General features: G+C 32.8%; 1 protein-coding gene across 1 annotated transcript; it reads right to left on the bottom strand.

Annotated features, from left to right (window-relative positions):
- Positions 1 to 498: 498 nt before the first annotated feature.
- On the bottom strand, positions 499 to 3,273 carry LOC139846668 (3-ketoacyl-CoA synthase 13-like). The gene is made up of 2 exons (XM_071836152.1): positions 2,549 to 3,273; positions 499 to 1,201 (listed from the first exon to the last, which is right to left on the bottom strand). Exons 1-2 carry the CDS (start codon positions 3,271 to 3,273, stop codon positions 499 to 501), a joined length of 1,428 nt encoding a protein of 475 aa, XP_071692253.1.
- Positions 3,274 to 17,084: the final 13,811 nt, after the last annotated feature.

Genomic DNA, 17,084 nt, shown 5'->3' with positions numbered 1-17,084 from the left:
TACATCTCTAAAAGGCAGAGACTTTATGAATAGTTCTTCCCCATGTTTTAATCATTTATACGTCGTGCAAAAAGGTTGTATCCACAATGACACCACACTAAACATTGAGAACCATTATAAACTTTAGGGCGTCAAATGTAAATTTCTAGGGTAAAAAATGTAAACTCCATAGGGGTCTAAAGTTAAAGTTCAAGGGCCAAATAGTAACTTCTTTATTTTTCATAAAACTTCACAACAAATCCACCTAAATTTTTAACCACCTTTAAATTTTCGTACGGCTTGGGATAGGTTTAACCGACATAACCATTAAACACGAAATAATTTTACGAACCAAACACAACAAATTATATTCGAAACGGAGTCCCGACGCGGAGCGAGGGCTCCTCCACTAGTTGATTCTATATAAATGACATAAAAATGGACTGTTTTAATATTTTTGTTTTACCAATTAAAACAAAATTCATTAAAATCAAGTGAAAAAAAAAAAAAAAAATTCAATTACCATATTTTCAGTGGATATTGGCCTATGGAATCATTCCAAGGGTTATCTAACTCCGTTTCAGGATCATTTACCCATTTCCAAACTAAACTACCCACCTTAAACCCGGTCCCAAATGCAAGCATCCACATTTTATCACCTTTTTTCACTCTATTTTTGGCTTCAAAATAAGCCAACTCATAAAACACTAAACTACTTGAAGTATTCCCAAACCGGTTCAGACACATACGAGCCGGTTCAGTCACCGAGTCATTAAATTTCAAAACTCGAGCCACTTGCTCAATAACCGCTTTTCCACCTGTATGCACACATATATGCTCAAAAGCCATAGTGAAATCCGGAACCACGGGCTTCATCTGCCCGCCAGACATCACAGATGAAACCACCGAGCAAACGTACCCTACGAGTTGGTTTAATGACAAGACTCGTGGGGCCAGAATCTTGATGTGTTGTCGGAGATTTAATCCAGCAACACGTATTAAATCTTTCGTTAAGGAAACGCCGGTGATTCCCTTCCCGTCTTCCTCTTGGAAAGCAGCGTGGTAGGCTGAATCATCTGCGCCGTGATGGGTTCGTAAACAATGTTGAAGCTCCATTTTCGCGGTTGAACGACGTGATGGATCGTTTGTGATAATCGCCGCCGCACAACCAACACGAAAAATGCAATTTGTTACAAGCATTGATCTTTCTTCACCATCATACCTAATAATAAGTGTAAACATATATAGTATGAGTACATTATTTATAATTATATGAACATAATAAACATATATAAAGATGACTTATATTTTACTGAACCTAACATTATTATTGATAGAAAGATCGAGGAGAAAGTTACTTTATGGCGAAAAATAAATTTTAAATTATAAGGAATTTTCTAATCATGGTCTATCTTTAAGGAATATTTTTATGAATAAAAATGGTACATTGAATTTAATGGGGTAGTTCACAGGAAGCTAGTAAGATGGTTATGAGTACAAATGAATTAAACATGTGAAAAATTTTTAAAGATAGCTCTTAGAGTTATTTTTATAAAATCTCTAATAACAAATAAAACATATTCATTCCGTCTCAAAATAATTGTCTGCTTTCTATTTAGGGTTGTTCTAAAAATATTGTCTGTTACTTTAAATAACGATAAAAAAAAACTTCTTAATTTCGAATTAAACCATTTTTATAGTTAGAAATATAACATTTAATATGAAAACAAATTTACTAAATTACTTTTATAACTAAAATGACTCATTCGACTAAGGACATACTGTAACAGATAATTTATATATATATATATATATATATATATATATATATATATATATATATATTACTATCAAAATTATAGTATTAAATTCGATATTATAAAGAAATATATATAATTTGTAATCTATTAAGCACAATTTATAAACTTAAAAATATGATAAATATTATATGCTTAAATGTAAATCTAAGGGCTACGTTTAGTATTAATTATTCATCAATTAGATACTCCCTTCTTTCCAGAATTATTGTCTCGCGTTCGGGGGACTTGATTACCCGAAGTTTTACCTTCTATGGAGAGCCAATGTGCTCGTTCATAGGGAGAGTTTCCTCGTTTACCCAAAAAATATATATAAGTGTGTGTGTGAATTATAATTATAAAATTATATTAAATTATACGGAGTATATAATATCTACATCTAGACTTTGTCTAATTGGAGTTATATCTAAAATCTAAAATCTAAAAATATAATTATAATAGTCACTAATTTAACAGGCATACAATTTAACCAATCGTTATTTAAAAGTTATTAATTAAAGTGAAGTATCACTTGTTTATAATTTAGATTTTTCTAAACATAGCTCCAAGGGTATGCTTAAGAAAAAATTGTGTGCATAATTAGTAGTACAAAAGGTGTAGCAATGTGATTATTAGCAAGTTAGTGATGTAGTTTTCAGCAAGTTACAACATTTAAAAGCATGTTCTAAAGGTTAAAGGTCTAAGTATAATCATTAGGACTATATTTAGAAAATTCCTTATAATTTTCCTACAAATAATGAGGCATTAATTACCAATTTAATGTAATGCTCTCCGTCACAACAACAAGGACATTCTTGATTTTCCGGCCACCGCCACGTAAGATCCGGTAAGCTAGATCAATAGAAATCACGCCAGAACTACATCCCATTCCGCTAAGATTATACGTTTTAACGTCTGGTCTTAAATTATAACGATTTACAATAAGTGATGCAAGTGATGGTGAAGGTGAAAAGCTTCCACCCGTAACGATCACAACGTCGATTTCCTCCGGCAAAATTAGGGTTTTTGCTAAAACTGAATCAACGGATGAAAATATCCCTTCTTCTGCTTCTTGTACCGCATTTTTCATTGTTGGAGTTTGATCTTTTTCGAACATAAAAGGCGGTGCGTACGTATCGTTTCCTAACCCCGATTTTAAGTAGATGTTTCGCATAAATTTGACCGGTTCTGGCGTGGTGAACCGGCCACCGTGGAGTACAAAATCATTAGCTAATTGATAAGTACATTTACGATGATTTGGTGGTTGGAAACACGAGTAGTTTAAGAGGAAAACGGGGTGGGAACGTAACCGAAAGTGTAAGAAAATGAGGATGGTGGTGAGGAGGGATATGATGGCGTTTAAGAGGAGGTTGGTGGTGAGGAAGCGGAGGATTGCGGCGGCGATTGGGTGGGTGGCGTGGAGGAGGACGGCGGAGGAGAGGAGGGAGAAGATGAGGAGTTGGAGACGGTGGTGAATGGGCATGTTTGAGAGCTCCATGTTAGTAGTAATAAAAGGTGAGATGTAATACTACTACATAGAAAGAATTTGCATGGGTTTATAAAGGAAATGTAGTAATAGAATTTATACATAATAATAATATGGCGTGGTTGTGTTTTTAATGTGAAATTACATGTTTTCCTTTTTACGGGGTAAAAGGGGAATTGAATACCCGGTAAATAGGTTTTCCTTTTTATATCGTGGGAGAATATAAATATAATGTCTTCTATTGCTCCTTCCTTCAAGCTATAAGACCACTTGTTAGGCGTCTACCAATTTTACTAAAAAGTTTGTGGGATGTTTTCGGCACAATAAAAAGGTACGGGCGTTCTTGTAATTATATCATCAAGAGAGAAAAACACTAGCATTTAACCTGTTTTTTGTTTTTCTTTTCTTACATTTTACTCCTTTATGAGATGACAATTTCAATATGTTGATACCGATTTCTCACTATCGACTAATAGTATCAGTATAACTCTAGAACTAAGTGTGATGAAGTAGATTGCCGATTGATGTTTACCCTCAGGATAAAATCTCTGCAGATCTGGATCACGGAAAGAATGTCGTGGGGTGGCTTAATTAATCTTGCGGACCCAAACCGGGAGTTGGCCCGCCTAGCGCTATGCGGCTAAGTCTTCAAATTCTAGAGTGAGAAAGTGTGTTCTCTACCACAGGTTCAAGTTATCTGTAAAGTGATGACCCAAAGAGTCTATATATAGGTGTGAAACTTCCATGGTGTTCATAGACACGTGTCACATTATCATTGGTTGATTTATGCAAATAATACGTGACCTGCTTGATGTTTTATGCTCACGTGGCATATGTGTTGCTCACGTGTTTATTTTAGGACTTAAGATTGCCTTCATAACTTACGCATAATGCTGGACGGCCTGACTTATATATATATATATATATATATATAATGCCCTTCTAGTCAAAAAATGTTGAACGACTATATATTAAAATTTGCCTTTAATGTTATTTTATATCCTTTGAATAAGTTGAGGTTGAGGGTTCGAGGTCACCCTTAGCGGTATCGAGGTCACCCTTACAACCTTGAGGTTGAGGGTTCGAGTCCTGTTTAGGACAATTCGTGGTGTATATATTCGAGTTAGATTTAGGTGGGTGTGTGAGTTTGCCTTTCAAAAAAAAAAAAAAAAAAAAAAAAAAAAAAAAAAAAATCCTTTGAATAACTTTTTCGGCTTGTAATTAGTTTATTATGCGTACAAATCATAAGGCACATTATTACAATTGTACATTATCATATATATCTCCCACAATCTTCCTCGCTAACTACATTCACTTTTTTTTACAACCTTGACATTTCATAATCATATCACTCAAAAACTTCATAAAGATTATTGTCACGTCACAAATAATTTAAACACTAGTATTTAAACTTCATAATAATTCTACTTTAACAAATGATTTAGTATGTATAATCTGAACAAAATGAAAGAAAAAAACAAGGGGAAAAGAAATGCAAAAAAAATTAGTCATGTAGAATAGTTAATTCTTATGCCCTTTGTAATTTTTTTGACGTTTTGTTTTTCTAGTTCGTTGCTGATTCTTTTTTTTTTATATAGGAGTATAAAATTTGGTCTTTAAAAAAGAAAAGAATAATTACTTCTTGAAGTCCTTTTCTAAGATTATATTTTTATACACTACTACAGAAATGCGTAATCGAAACTGGTTTTAAGGGGATTGGGAACCGGTTTTAAAACCGGTTCCTATTAGTAGGGGTTTATATTCTGGAGACCGGTTTCAAAACCGGTGCCCAAAGTAACCATGGGAACCGGTTTTCCTGTACAAAACGCGTTTCTTTTCTCAGGTTTGGAAACCTGTTTTTCTTAAAAAGCGGTTCCTATACCTGTTTTATTTAATTACGTTTTATTTTTTAATGCCACCTTCGAAACCTATTTGTTTTAAAGAAACCGGTTTCGAATCTCCTATTTTTTTTTTTTTTTTGTTATTTCCAAAGCAGTATATACTTTCCAGAATCTATAATGGACCTGCACCTGCTATATCCTAATATTTACCACTAACTAGTACAAGATAGTTGCTCATATTGATATTTACCACAAACATAACAATTGTTTTGTGCTAACATAAACCATGCATATCAATATTCACCACATACCCCTAACTAGTTTTGTGCATTAAATACAATCCGAAATCCAAAAGACACCTAATTAACAGTCATTTACATCGTGATAGGTATGCCGAAATCCAAAAGTCAACGATTTCTTCCAACTCTCTCTCACTAAATGGCCGTGAATCCTTCCTAAGGAATCTATATAAAGACAACAAGAAAGTATAACTAAATTAGTCATTTGACAATTTGTCAAAACAAATCAAATTGAAAAGTTCCATCAACTTTTGTCCAACTGATGTTGCAAAAGGTGGTTGTGTTGCAAAGCTAAACAAATATGCAGGAAGGTGGTAATAAGTAGCTTACACTCTTGTCCAACTGATGTTGCTCATAGAGGATAAATCGATGGATCCATTTCATCACGTAATACCCGCACTCCCAATCGCTTCTTTGTTGTTGACACTACAAATTAAACAACAATTTTAAATAAGTTTTAACCCGAGACCTCGTAAGAATATCATAACACCAACTAAGCTATCAACCTAAATACTTGTGGATCAGTAAGTTTTACAAGGTGAGTTTGGACTTTCATGCATAACATTCACAGTTAAAATTGAAAAGTCTAAAGCAAACCTAATTCTAAACAAATATTAGATTTTGTTACCAAATCTGCACAGTAGCAGCAGAAACAAAACAACTAAACAGGAACGGTAGCAGCAAAACAGGAACAAGAACAATACATAGAAGTTAAAAGTTGATAAAAATTTACCGGAGGTAAATCCCACAAACAACGTCCAATAGCCCTATAAAGAAACACCCATTTTTTTGTCAAGGTTTTAATCAATAAACAAACTATGAACTATTTGATAAAAACTTACTCATCCACAAGGCCGCTTAATAGATAATCCTGAGCAACCTTAGTTTCCTTAAGTGAATCCAAAATGTAGCCATATTTCTTGCGGGGATATATGATAAACAGGCTCCAATGATTTCTAATAAATTGAAAACGTTAGAGCATAAAAGTTGTATAATTTACATAAAAGTTGTATAATTTAAAAGGTTAAAAGGCATATGATACGTACAATTGATGATAAGGTAATATGTAATATTTGTCGCGATCTTGGGTCATTATTGTCTTGATGTAAGCGGTTACTTCCTCGGGTCCCTCACTACATATACCTTGCGAGATCCGATTTGATTACAATAAAATGATTATGTAAGTATTCAACGACCCCAACGTCCTCTCTACAGAGACTATAATGTTATCCTGCCCAATTATATGCAGTAATATTTTTTGGGTTAAACAAATAACCATTAAAATCCACTTGACATTCATTTTGTATTTATCAAGATTGATATCTAATTTCAAGTTTAATTACTCGTACAACTGAAGTTAACATCTCAGGGTTTACAATGACATTTCGTCATTTCTATTTTTACAATATTTAGGCTTAACATTTATCGGCATTTTAGAACATACTTGAGTAGTAGAAATAATAATTTTTATACAAAAATTGCCCCAATAAACGTTAGAGTAACTTTTGTGTGTATACGTATGAAGCATAGGTCATTTTCCACCTAATTTGCACGGAAAAGCTAAAAGTGTTAATTTCTAACAGTAACATTTAGAGAAGTAAAAAGTGTGGTACTAGCTAACATACATGTCGTGTGACTCCGCTCGTCAATAAAACATCTAGGACTCTTTCATTGTATCTTTGTTGGTGTATTTTAGTTTGTTGTCAGTTTGGCTCGATTTGCCGGTAGATCATAGCTTTTAAGGGATAGTGTACCTCACCTCCGGCTCGTTTACCAGCTTCGCAGTCTGCTTCGGAGGATCTGGCCACAATATATAGAACGAAGGAAACTTTTATCTACAGTGAACGAGGTCCTGGAATCAGAGCAACAATAGTGATCTTAGAGCCCATAAAACCTCGGTCAATTACAAAGTCAAGCTAGCGAAACTATTCCTAGCTCGGTGCACGCCTGTACCACAAAGGAAAGGGACAAGCTCACTTTCCTCTGCAGGTTTATACCAAAAGGGAAAGTCAACTAGTGATCTAAAATCATTGGGAACTAGCGAGCTGGTATAGGAAGCTGCTCCATCCCACTTATAAATAGAATAGAATGCAGGAAACATTCCACATTCAAGAAATACACACATAATAACAAAATCATGTTATATCATTTGCTTCGGTGGCGTAAAACAATCCTCTGATTGTTACCCTCGGGGAATCGCCAACGAACAAAACCAAAATCATAATCACTTAATCTCAATCTATGTGACTCGCATATCCCCATATTAATACTAATCGCCGGTTATTGTACAAACAATTGGCGCCATCCGTGGGACTCACATCTTATTCATTTTGTTGAGCAACAACCGACGCCATGGTGGACTCCAGTCACATACCTCCGGGTTTCACACCACCCAGAATCACACAAACCTCAGATTCAACACAGCTAGAGTTCCCAACTGTGGGAGCCTTGACCTGGTCACCAGCCACTCCCGCCATATTCGTCTCAACGAACCCCCATGGCTCGCATTCCGCAGAACCACCACCGTTGATAGATAAGATCTTCGTCTTGAATAATTACGATCATATCAGATCGGTGATAAAGAGTTTAAGGGACACGGGGATCTTGCAAAGTAGAAGGGTGCTAACTGTAGTGACCCGAACTTTTCCATGTTTATATATATTAAATGAAATTGATATTTACATGATTAAGTGTTTCCAACATGTTAAGCAATCAAATTTGCTAAAACTTGATTAATTGAATTGAGTTTCATGTAGACAATTGACCACCCAAGTTGACCGGCGATTCACGAACGTTAAAACTTGTAAAAACTATATGATGACATATATATGGATATATATATATATATATATATATATATATATATATATATATATATATATATATATATATATATATATATATATATATATATATATATATATATATATATATATATATATATAGTTAACATGATAGTATGATAAGTAAGTATCTCACTAGGTATATTAATAATGAGTGATATACATAAAAATGAGTTTATTGAATTAAGAAACTCGAAACGATATATATAACGATTATCGTTATAACAACGTCTTACTAAATACCTATGAATCATATTAATATATTGATACACTATAATAAACATGATATATGATAAGTAAACATATCATTAAGTGTATTAACAATGAACTACATATGTAAAAACAAGACTACTAACTTAAGGATTTCGAAACGAGACATATATGTAACGATTATCGTTATAACGACATTTAAATGTATATATATCATATTAAGATATATTAATACATCATAATATCATGATAATGTAATAATTTAACATCTCATTAGATATAATAAACAATGTGTTAACAACATTTAACAAGATCGTTAACTTAAAGGTTTCAAAACAACACTTACATGTAACGACTAACGATGACTTAACGACTCAGTTAAAATGTATATACATGTAGTATTTTAATATGTATTCATACACTTTTGAAAGACTTCAAGACACTTATCAAATTACTTCTACTTAACAAAAATGCTTACAATTACATCCTCATTCATTTTCATCAACAATTCTACTCGTATGCACTCGTATTTGTACTCGTACAATACACAACTTCTAAATGTATTTACTATTGGTATATACACTCCAATGATCAGCTCTTAGCAGCCCTTGTGATTCACCTAACCAAGTGGGAACCATCATTTAACATCTATCATGAAATATCTCACAAAATTTCAAGCTAATGGAGCCTATATGGGAGCATCATATTCACGTGAAGTAGCATACTCACAAACACATTCACTTTGCAATTTTCTTGAATCAAATTACTCTCTCTCAAGTGTTCTTCCATTGTTCTAAGTGTTCTTCATCATCTTCAAAAAAATCTAGCTCAATCTAGTTCATAAATCCATACATAAACCAAGATACAAAACAACTACTCAAGAACACACCAACAACACTTCCAAGTTTGCTAGCTTACTTTCAATCTTGCAAATCCATTTCAAATGATTATCCAACCTCAAGAAATCTTTCTTATTTACAGTAAGATATCTTTCTAATTCAAGGTAATACTCATACTCAAACTTTGATTCAATTTCTATAACTATAACAATCTTATTTCGAGTGGAAATCTTACTTAAACTTGTTTTCGTGTCATGATTTTGCTTCAAGAACTTTCAAGCCATCCAAGGATCCTTTGAAGCTAGATCTATTTTTCTCATTTCCAGTAGGTTTATCCACAAAACTTGATAGGCCATCCAAGGTTCCTTTGAATCTTTGATAATGCTAAAAACGAACATATATTTCATAGCATTATCCCTCAAGAAAGACAAGCTTTTAGTTGCAATTGTTCTATTTACAAGTGATATTCGTCTAAATAATAAAAGGTGAAGACAAAAGACAGATTCGACGAATTGAAGACGCAAACGACCAAAAAGCTCAAAAGTACAAAGTACAATCAAAGTGGTTCAAATTATTGATGAGAAACGTCTCAAAAATACAAGAGTACAAGACGCAAAACGCAAAGTACAAGATATTAAATAGTACGCAAGGACGTTCAAAAATCTGAAACCAGGACCAGAGTCAACTCTCAACGCCCGACGCAACGGACCAAAAATTATGAGTCAACTATGCACAAGAATATAATATAATATTTATATAATTATATAAAATTATATATATTATATTATATAATAAAAAATAACGTCAACAAGCAAGAAAACAAAGCAATGTGAGCTGTCCCAGATGGCCATGCGATCGCATGGCCTGGAAGCACGATTCTCATGCAATCGCATGAGACCAGAATGCTGGCCACATCTATAAATTGCAACGATTTCGGCCAGAGTTTAAATATATATATCTTTTTCTTTTCTCTTATCCTATGTATCAAATATCACTCCAAATATTAATCTCAATTTGTAATTTTAATTTTAAGTTAGTGATAATAATAAGGTTAGGTTAGTCGAATGTCTTAAGGTTTTGCAAGTTGAAACACTGTCCGTGTACCACTACGCTATTAATATCCACTGTAAGTTATGTTTAATTTTATTGTTAAATTAATGTCTCATAGCTAAGTTATTATTATGCTTATTTAATGCCGAAGTAATTATGATGTTGGCTAAATATTAAAATTGGGTAATTGGGCTTTGTACCATAATTGGGGTTTGGAAAAAAGAACGACACTTGTGGAAATTAGACTATGGGCTATTAATGGGCTTTATATTAACTAAATGATACCTCGTTGATTTAATATATGGACTTATAATTTGACGTATTTATATATAACCACGTACGCTTGACTGGGTACGGTGGTCGGGATATCTATAAATACCAATAATTGTTCATTTAACCGGAGACGGGGATGGATTAATAATCAATAGACTTGTTGTAGCTACGTGAAAATTGGTAACAAATCTATATTAATTATATCCTAGCTAACTTATATTGTATAATACATATATTCTAATATATTATGTAATCTTGGGATACCATAGACACGTATACAAATGTTTTGACATATCATATCGACCCATGTATATATATTATTTGGAACAACCATAGACACTCTATATGCAGTAATGTTTGAGTTAGCTATACAGGGTTGAGGTTGATTCCAAAAATATATATACTTTGATTTGTGATCTAGCCTGAGACGCGTATATACTGGGTCGTGGATTGATTCAAGATAATATATATCGATTTATTTCTGTACATCTAACTGTGGACAACTAGTTGTAGTTTACTAACGAGGACAGCTGACTTAATAAACTCAAATCATTAAAATGTAATAAAAATGTTGTAAATATATTTTGAACATACTTTGATATATATGTACATATTTTTTATAGGTTCGTGAATCGACCAGTGGCCAAGTCTTACTTCCTGACGAAGTAAAAATATGTGAAAGTGAGTTATAGTCCCACTTTTAAAATCTAATATTTTTGGGATGAGAATACATGCAGTTTTATAAATGTTTTATGAAATAGACACAAGTAATTGAAACTACATTGTATGGGTGAATGATCGAAGCCGAATATGCCCCTTTTGCTTGGTAGCCTAAGAATTAGTAAATTGATCTACTAATTGACGCGAATCCTAAAAATAGTTCTATTGGGCCTAACGAACCCCATCTAAAGTACCGGATGCTTTAGTACTTCGAATTCGTTTTTATCATGTCCGAAGGATTTTCCGGAATGATAGGGGATATTCTTATATGCATCTTGTTAATGTCGGTTACCAGGTGTTCACCATATGAATGATTTTTATCTCTATGTATAGGATGTATATTGAAATATGAAATCTTGTGGTCTATTATTACGATTTGATAAATATATAGGTTAAACCTATAGCTCACCAACATTTTTGTTGACATTCAAAGTGTAGTGACCCGAACTTTTCCATGTTTATATATATTAAATGAAATTGTTATTTACATGATTAAGTGTTTCCAACATGTTAAACAATCAAACTTGTTAAGACTTGATTAATTGAAATAGGTTTCATATAGACAATTGACCACCCAAGTTGACCGGTGATTCACGAACGTTAAAACATGTAAAAACTATATGATGACATATATATGGTTATATATATAGTTAACATGATATTATGATAAGTAAACATATCATTAAGTATATTAACAATGAACTACATATGTAAAAAAAAGACTATTAACTTAATGATTTTGAAACGAGACATATATGTAACGATTATCGTTGTAACGACATTTAATGTATATATATCATATTAAGAGATATTCGTACATCATAATATCATGATAATATAATAATTTAAAATCTCTTTTGATATTATAAACATTGGGTTAACAACATTTAACAAGACCGTTAACCTAAAGGTTTCAAAACAACACTTACATGTAACGACTAACGATGACTTAACGACTCAGTTAAAATGTATATACATATATTGTTTTAATATGTATTCATACACTTTTGAAAGACTTCAAGACACTTATCAAAATACTTGTACTTAACAAAAATGCTTACAATTACATCCTCGTTCAGTTTCATCAACAATTCTACTCGTATGCACCCGTATTCGTACTTGTACAATACACAGCTTTTAAATGTATGTACTATTGGTATATACACTCCAATGATCAGCTCTTAGCAGCCCATGTGAGTCACCTAACACATGTGGGAACCATCATTTGGCAACTAGCATGAAATATCTCATAAAATTACAAAAATATGAGTAATCATTCATGACTTATTTACATGAAAACAAAATTACATATCCTTTATATCTAATCCATACACCAACAACCAAAAACACCTACAAACACTTTCATTCTTCAATTATCTTCATCTAATTGATCTCTCTCAAGTTATATCTTCAAGTTCTAAGTGTTCTTCATAAATTCCAAAAGTTCTAGTTTCATAAAATCAAGAATACTTCCAAGATTGCAAGTTTACTTCCAAGTTTTCTAAATCCATTCCAAGTAATCAACCACGATCAAGAAACCTTTGTTAATTACAGTAGGTTATCTTTCTAATACAAGGTAATAATCATATTCAAACTTTAATTCAATTTCTATAACTATAACAATCTTATTTCGAGTGGAAATCTTACTTGAAATTGTTTTCGTGTCATGATTCTGCTTCAAGAACTTTCAAGCCATCCAAGGATCCTTTGAAGCTAGATCCATTTTAATCATTTCCAGTAGGTTTATCCAAGGAACTTGAGGTAGTAATGATGTTCATAACATCATTCGATTCATACATAAAAAGCTGTCTTATTCAACGTTATAAACTTGTAATCACTAGAACATAGTTTAGTTAATTCTAAAATTGTTCGCAAATAAAGTTAATCCTTCTAACTAGACTTTTAAAATAAACTAAACACATGTTCTATATCTATATGATATGCTAACTTAATGATTTAAAACCCGGAAACACAATAAACACCATAAAACTGGATATACGCCGTCGTAGTAAAACCGGGGGCTATTTTGGTTGGGATAATTAAAAGCTAAGAAGAACTTTGATTTAAAAGCTATACTTCTGGAAAAATAATTTTTCTTATGAACATGAAACTATATCCAAAAATCATGGTTAAACTTAAAGTGAAAGTATGTTTTTCAAAATGGTCATCAAGATGTCGTTCTTTCGACGGAAATGACTACCTCTTTCAAAAATGACTTGTAACTTGTATTTCCAACTATAAACTTATACTTTTTCTGTTTAGATTCATAAATTTAAGTTTAATACGAAACCGTGGCCACTAGAATCACTCAAAACGGATTAGAAACGAAGAAATGGCGAGTAAAACAAGATTGATAAAAACTACTCATTTTACCTACGTGAAAGTTAGTAATAAATCTATTCCAACTATAACCTAATCAACTTATATTGTATATTATGTAATCTTGAGATACCATAGACACGTATACAATGTTTCGACCTATCATGTCGACCCATCTATATATATATATTGCGGAACAACCATAGACACTCTATATGTGAATGTTGGAGTTAGCTATACAGGGTTGAGGTTGATTCCAAAATATATATATAGTTTGAGTTGTGATCAATACTGAGTTACGTATACACTGGATCGTGGATTGATTCAAGATAATATTTATCGATTTATTTCTGTACATCTAACTGTGAACAACTAGTTGTAGGATACTAACGAGGACAGCTGACTTAATAAACTTAAAACATCAAAATGTATTAAAAGTATTGTAAATATATTTTGAACATACTTTGATATATATGTATATATTGTTATAGGTTCGTGAATCAACCAGTGGCCAAGTCTTACTTCCCGACGAAGTAAAAATCTGTGAAAGTGAGTTATAGTCCCACTTTTAAAATCTAATATTTTTGGGATGAGAATACATGCAGGTTTTATAAATGATTTACAAAATAGACACAAGTACGTGAAACTACATTCTATGGTTGAATTATCGAAATCGAATATGCCCCTTTTTATTAAGTCTGGTAATCTAAGAATTAGGGAACAGACACCCTAATTGACGCGAATCCTAAAGATAGATGTATTGGGCCTAACAAACCCCATCCAAAGTACCGGATGCTTTAGTACTTCGAAATTTATATCATATCCGAAGGGTGTCCCGGAATGATGGGGATATTCTTATATATGCATCTTGTTAATGTCGGTTACCAGGTGTTCACCATATGAATGATTTTTTTATCTCTATGTATGAGATGTGTATTGAAATATGAAATCTTGTGGTCTATTGTTACGATTTGATATATATAGGTTAAACCTATAACTCACCAACATTTTTGTTGACGTTTAAAGCATGTTTATTCTCAGGTGAATACTAAGAGCTTTCGCTGTTGCATACTAAAATAAGGACAATATTTGGAGTCCATGTTTGTATGATATTGTGTAAAAACTGCATTCAAGAAACTGATTTCAATGTAACATATTTGTATTGTAAACCATTATGTAATGGTCGTGTGTAAACAGGATATTTTAGATTATCATTATTTGATAATCTACGTAAAGCTTTTTAAACCTTTATTTATGAAATAAAGGTTATGGTTTGTTTTAAAAATGAATGCAGTCTTTGAAAAACGTCTCATATAGAGGTCAAAACCTCGCAACGAAATCAATTAATATGGAACGTTTTTAATCAATAAGAACGGGACATTTCAGTTGGTATCAGAGCGTTGGTCTTAGAGAACCAGAATTTTGCATTAGTGTGTCTTATTGAGTTTGTTAGGATGCGTTAGTGAGTCTGGACTTCGATCGTGTTTACTTGAAAAAAAAAAAAGATTGCTTAACAAATTTTGTTGGAAACTATATATTTTTAACATGTGAATATTATGTGATATATTAATCTCTTAACGTGTTTGATATTATGTGATAGATGTCTACCTCTAGAACTAGTCCCATTGACTCACCTAATAATAATGAAGAGTCAAATGTAAATTGGAATGATTCGTGGTCTGATTCACAAGTTCCCGAAGAGGAACCGGAAGAAGAGTCGGAACCGGAAGAAGAATCGGAACCGGAAGAAGAATCGGAACCGGAAGAAGAACCAGTAGGGGAAATAATAAAACGGTTAAGTAGAAGAAAATCCTCAACCAACCGACCAAAGTTAATTATGGTCAACGGTGTCTCCGCCAAGGAAGCAAAATATTGGGAGGATTACCAATTCTCCGATGAATCGGATCCCGACGAGGATTCCGATGATGTTATAGAAATTACCCCAACTGAATTTAAAAAGGCAAAAGAGAACAATAAGGGAAAGGGCATAAAAATAGAGAAATCTGATTCTAACCCCGATGAATTTTATATGTATCGTTAACACCCGTATTTCTTAAGTTGTAACAATAACCCGGGAACTTCTAAACCACCAGGTTTTTCTAGACTAATGTGGAAAACGACGGCTCGTATTAGGGGAACATCATATATCCCTAAATACTTAGCAAAAAGAACCAAGTTCGAAAAAGAAGAAACGAGTGAGTCGGAATAAGATAGTTGTATTTGTGCGGTGTAATATATGTAATATAGTGTGCTTATGCTTTACGATATATATAAAAATTGCTTGTATTAATAAGTATCTTTTATGAATCTAACTCTTGTCTATTTTACAGTATAAAAACACAAAATGGATAGACAACCCAATATTTTAGAAGACTTACCCGGAGACATGATTGATGAAATCTTGTCTAGAGTCGGTCAGAATTCCTCGGCACAACTATTTATGGCAAAATCAGTTTGTAAGACATTCGAAGAACGTTCCAAGAATGCATTGGTTTATAAAAGGCTTTCGTTTGAAAGATGGGGGATATCACATTGGGAAACCCATAAGTTACGATGTGTTTACTTTGACGCATATATTGCGGGGAACCCAAATGCTATTTTACGCAACGGGTTAAGAAATTATTTTGACTCAATGTATCCGAATATAGGACTTCATGATTTAGAAAAAGCGGCTAACATGCAACATAAAGAAGCGTGTTATGCTTATGGGTTAGTAATGTTCGCTTCTCACCAAAGTGAGAAAAAGAACATCGGGCTACAACTATTAAACAAAACGTTCCCACAAGTGACGGAGTCGGTAATTGGGGTAAGAAATGAGGTTTTTAGGTTATTACGAGACTGTTGGTCATTACGTAACCTTCACCCTTTTGATGACGTTACAACACGTTGTCATACTATCGGTCACAACGGTTACGTTCCACAAGACCAAGGATGGGAAGTGGTATTAGTAAAACCAGAATGCATGACTTGTTTCTGGACGTATGAATTACGTGTCTTTGTTGCCTTTGCTGAACGCCTTATTTATTAACTAGAATTATCTTCGCAACTACTTTGTATCAAAGTTTTATGTGCTATATTTCATGCTATATGTAAAATAGCGGTATTGTAAGTTTGCAAATTATTGTATAAAGGTTTGAATATGATATATATATTTTTTTTTGTGATTAGTTTTTCATATAGAATTGTAGTAGTTGAAATGGTATGTTAGCTACTAAGTATGAACTTAACGGGTAGGTACTACCCGAATTAAAGAGTATAAAACGCTAATATGAAGAAAGAGCTTTTATAAATAAGTTCATATTACGCTACGAAATACTATTGACTACTCTTGATATTCTATATGATTAACTCGTTTCATTTGACTATTTTGAAGGAAATGGCACCGACTACTCGACACACCTTGAATATGAGTGAAGAGGAATTTCATGC

The sequence above is a fragment of the Rutidosis leptorrhynchoides genome, chromosome 5 (assembly GCF_046630445.1).
Source record: "Rutidosis leptorrhynchoides isolate AG116_Rl617_1_P2 chromosome 5, CSIRO_AGI_Rlap_v1, whole genome shotgun sequence".
Classification (NCBI taxonomy): domain Eukaryota; kingdom Viridiplantae; phylum Streptophyta; class Magnoliopsida; order Asterales; family Asteraceae; genus Rutidosis; species Rutidosis leptorrhynchoides.
Note: the sequence above shows the minus strand (reverse complement) of the source record. Positions and strands in the feature narration are given on the sequence as shown.